This window comes from Fulmarus glacialis, unplaced genomic scaffold (assembly GCF_000690835.1).
Source record: "Fulmarus glacialis isolate BGI_N327 unplaced genomic scaffold, ASM69083v1 scaffold6454, whole genome shotgun sequence".
Lineage (NCBI taxonomy): Eukaryota > Metazoa > Chordata > Aves > Procellariiformes > Procellariidae > Fulmarus > Fulmarus glacialis.
Window position 1 is genome coordinate 67272 of NW_009207301.1, and position 4826 is coordinate 72097.

Consider the following 4826-nt stretch of genomic DNA (forward strand, 5'->3'; position numbering starts at 1 on the left):
GATGGGGCGCCCAGTCCTGGGGGAGCACACCAAGCTCGAAGTCATCATTGAGGAATCCTATGAGTTCAAGGTACTGTCTGTGTCCCCTGTCCCTGTTCTTCTTCACCTCCAGCTTCACCTCCCTTTTGGGTTTGCACAGCATTGGCAAGCACATGTTAATGACATCGCAGCAAGGAGTGAGGCAGCTCCTGGCATGACAAGGTCTCAGAGCAGGACCAAGGGACACTTTGAAAGGTGGCCGAGCCAAGGGATGATGAAAGGGTGAGGGTCACTCCAGTGACATGGCAGTGGGTTAAAATACACTCTGCATCCTCACTCTGTCCATTAGCCCACAGCCATGGTCCTTGGGGAACGATCCCAGACTTTCTGTCCCACTCACAGACTGTTTGTGGTTATTATTATACAAGCACATCAATCTGGTGAGCCTAAGAGCTGACTGGGCTCCAAAATGCTGCAGGTTGCTTTAAAATATAACCTCATTCTCACAGTGATGTGCTACACCCAGGTCCTACTTACAGGTGGTCTTGAGTGTGCCCCAAGCCTGGGGACTCCCAGCGCAAAGGGCTGATACCCTAAATGCAAGTAATGGTTGTGAAGCTAAGCTGCCGTGAATGTGTGTGCCAGGCCAAGAGCTGAAAACTGGCCATTTCATTATCTTTTCCATTTTTCTGTAGTATATAAAATAACAGACCACCCTTACTGTGTTGCAGCGGTGGCTGCCTCCCATGGTTTTGCTGCCTGCCGTCAGTGTGTGTCTGAAGCATCACAGCATGCGGGCAGCCCTCAGGCTGCCTGCCCAGGAGCATCTCCTACCCGTTGCTGCCGCAGGACCTTCCCTGCCAGCGCTGAGCTCCAGCTCCTGAGCAGCACAGAGGGGTAGAGCCCAGCTCCACAAATGGGCCTTGATCAAGTCCCAGTTAGTGCTTTGAAGCAGCCCGGTAAAAATTTTTCCCAAGGTGTTGGGAACAACAGGAGCTGTGGCACCTCAGCACTATTTGCTGTTAAACCTCCGCTGAGATGGTTCAAACTCCCATCATGAGCAGATTTCAAAAGGTCTTTCTGAGTGGCAGTGAGGGGAATTGCAAGTACGTACATTTGCTTTCACTGCTGGGGCTCTTGACCTGAGCTTAAAATCTACTAAGCTTTTTCCGTAAGTGCATGGCTGTAAGCACTAGTGCCGGTGGGTTTTAGCCCAGCATCTCCAGCCTGATAGCCCCTAATTCTCTCCTTTGCGTCTCCATCCACAGAATACAGTGGACAAGCTCATTAAGAAGACGAACCTAGCCCTGGTGGTTGGCACAAACAGCTGGAGGGAGCAGTTTATTGAGGCTATTACTGTCAGTGCGGGTGAGTTTGGACCACAGCTCCAGGTGAATTACGATCAACCTCGCTCATGTCTCGGCTTGGCTGTATCAGTAATACAGACCGTAGTGGAGCAGCAGGAGGCAAAACAGGTGGCGGAGTTATTTACAGCATCTGCATAAATAAGACAGCTGATTAAACCCTTCCGTGAGATCACCTTGTCTGATGTGTAGGAAACCTCCCGCATTAAGTACGTCTGTAGCACCCGGCAGAGAAACACCCTGGCTGTTACCAGATGGCAGAGGGGAAAAGTCTTTTCAATGAGAGAGATTTGGGAGGCGAATGCAGTGTTTGAATTCAGAGTGGCATAAATGATGCTGGTGCGAAGCAGCAGTGCTCCCCATCCCTGGTGCTCCCTGTACTGCTGCAGTGAGGACAAAGTGGTAGCGAGGGTGCCAAGCCCTGAAGACAGCCACTGAGTCCCCCTCTCTGTGGGCCAAAATTTGCCCTGCTTTCAGGAACTCCTGTTGCTCCACCTGTGGCTGGAGGTTATGGCTCAGCAGCCCAATAGCTGCAGCACCACATGACATCTGTGGTCATATCAGGTCATATCTGATCATATCTTCCCTCTCTTGGAGAATTGCCTTTCCCGGAGAAATGCCCTGTTGTACTGTTCTTACAGGCGCCAGTGCCATGTTTACCAGCGTGCCCAGTATAGGATGTATTAGCATTCCCACATCTGTGGAAGATGAAAGAAAGAAGGTCTTCTCCAGATGTGTTTTTAACAGCTGGAGACACTATAACTCACTGGCTGGATATTACAACCTCACAGCCCAGCCTGGGCTGCATGTGTGCACGCATTAGGGCAAAGTCAACCAGCTTAAATTAAATCACTGGGGAAGGCAATCTGAGCTCTTCTGGCTAACTGTGCCTTGAAATATATGGGGGAACTCACACTGCCTACCTCGAGCCCTGCTGTACGAGGTAACCTCCGCCTAATGCAAAGTAGTTAAAAGTGATGGCTGTACCATTTACCCTCCGCCTCCAAAAACGAGGAGAGGGCATTGTGCAGCAGCTATCTCCTCAAATTGTGATCCCTCCACTTGAAGCATAGTTATTCTTAGAGCCTCCAGCCAAGAGCCCCCCATTATTTCGGATACAGCATGAACATATCATGCAAGACAATCCTTGCTGCAGGTTTTGTAGCTAATACAGCTAAACTAATACATGCCAGAATCAATTATTTAATTGCATCCCATATTAAAGCAAAGATAATCACTGGTACTTGGATCCCATCTCTGTGACATATGTAAAGACTGAAGTTATGTGAAAGCCCCATTGCCACCACGTCTTGAATATACAGCCACCATCAGGTGCTAACAGGATGATTAACAAAGATTTTAAAAATGTGACATATTTCGGTGGACATGAGCTGTACCTTGCAGTTGGGGAACAGTAGTTTGTCTCTGAGCTCTGGGCCTACTTTTTTTGCCAGGATTTAGCTCCTCAAGCTTTGTGCTGAGCAAGTTAAAATGTCTCAAACACCGGAGTTTGGGTTTGAGTTTTTCCCTGCAGCCCACCATGGAGAGCAGGTGAAAGTCACACATTCCCACCTGGAAAAGTAACAACCCAGCTGACAAAAGAAACATTAAAACTCCATTTCCTACCCAATGAGCAACTGGCAGCAATGTTAGCAGGGAGGCTGAGCGATGGAGCAGCAGGAGTCCAGGCCTGTGGAAGGGCAGCGCAGGTGCAGGCGAGACTGTGCCACACCGTGCTGTGCCATCCTGTGCTGTCTGCGGGAGCCTCTCACCCATAGCTGCCTTCAGTGTGCACCCAACAGCCCATAAAGTTTCTTCCACAGCAAAAACATCCTGGGGCTTGTGAGCCTGTTCCTGAATGCACCCCTGGCTCACCATCTGACTTCACTCTGTGTTTCAAGTCACCTTCACAGGATTTGGCCAGCTCTTCGAAAGAGAGACGTTATTGCTGCTTAACAAAATGATAGACATATCTGGATGAGTATTATGACAGTGGCACTCATGTTCATTTTTCAGTCTGTTTTATCATCTCCGTAAAGATTTAGATCCATGACAATCCTGCTGCCATGCAGCTTGGGAGAGGATTAAAATACCTGCTGCAAAATTACAGTGTGAGCACAGCACAGTGTATCCTGCCAGTACCAGCCTTTGTGCAACGAGCAAAAAAAACAGGACAGCATAGGCTTCCCAGACTGAAAAACTCTTCCTTATCTCCACAACAATGCACAGGAATAGGGTATTTATATCTGCCAAAATAATAACACCATGCCACTGATTAGCTACTGTTTCTGCCAGAGTGAGTTTGAAGCTTTAAAGCCGAGCAACACATAATTTTCCATCAAGTTACTGTAGAGACATCAAGTTTGCCTATCTTCCATGTTGGTCTTGATCTGCAAAGGTGCTTTGAAGACAATCAATGTGTGTGAAGTTGCACCCCAACAGGGTGCTGAGTAGGACTTTTCCCTGGTTGGTCATGGCTTTAATTAGCCAAATATTGAAAACCTCTAAAGATTATGTCCATCAGCCAGGGCATGTGTCCCAAGGCTGCATCACCCTCCTGGAGGAGATGTTTCTCCCAGTGTTACCATCCAAGCTGCAGTTTGTGGCCATTGCCCCTTGTGGTATCACTTGTCAGTGCAGAGGGGAGTTTCGCTCCATCCTCTCTGTACACGCCCTCCAAGGCGCTGTAGGCTGTTGCATGGTCCCCACCAACCTCCTCTCCTCCTGATTCACCAAGCCAGCTCTTTCCACCTCTCCCCATAGGCAACATCCTCCAGGCTCCAATCATCTTGGTGGCCCCACTGAATCCCCTCCAGCTTCACCCCAGACCTCATGAGGGATGCCATATCCACTGTGTCCAGACAGATACCTGCATTAGAGGTTCCCTCCTGCCTTGCTCTCACTGGCTTCATCACTACCCTCTCCCCTGCAGCTGCATCTCTGCTGAGAGCCCCAAGGATGCCAGCAGAGTGCAAGGTTTACATGTACTGGAGCTGGGCCAAACCAAGAGCAGGTTGACTCCCCTTGTAGGTTACCAAATCTCTTGAGGGTGATCACAGTCTGGGTGATCCCTGGGCCTTTTCCTTTTCTTGCTCCCGTGTGCTGCATGAGCTCTCTGTGGGACCACAAAGGAGAATAGCCAAGAGGTGAAACTTCAGTGTACAGGGTTTGGCCTCCACTTTCCCAGGAAGGATGCCATGTCTTGATCGCCCCCAATTGGCTTTTCATCGCCACCTTTGCAATGAGGCAGAAAGCAATTATTGTTATGAGCAGCAACAGAACAAGCAGCTCACCAGCAGCTTCCCCCAGTAACTCTGTTGTCATGGCACAGAGCCATCATTTGAACATGGGGTTAATTGATACCCACATATTGGTACACAGCGTACAGCAAGACCATTTCATTCTCCCTGTGGGAGGCTTTATACATTTTGTTATTCAATCAAACATCCGCATTGTGGAGGAAGATGTGAAAGCAGGAATGTT

General features: G+C 49.1%; 1 protein-coding gene across 1 annotated transcript in view; it reads left to right on the forward strand.

Moving 5' to 3' along the window:
• LOC104075499 (sodium/calcium exchanger 1-like) overlaps window positions 1-4826 on the forward strand; it is a gene marked incomplete at its 5' end in the record, with an annotated part of 15968 nt that overhangs the window by 5453 nt on the left and 5689 nt on the right. Inside the window, 2 exon segments of the mRNA XM_009576030.1 lie at window positions 1-70; window positions 1248-1347. The exon segment at window positions 1-70 is cut by the window's left edge and continues 29 nt beyond it. Of these exon segments, the coding sequence (XP_009574325.1) occupies window positions 1-70; window positions 1248-1347 (170 nt within the window).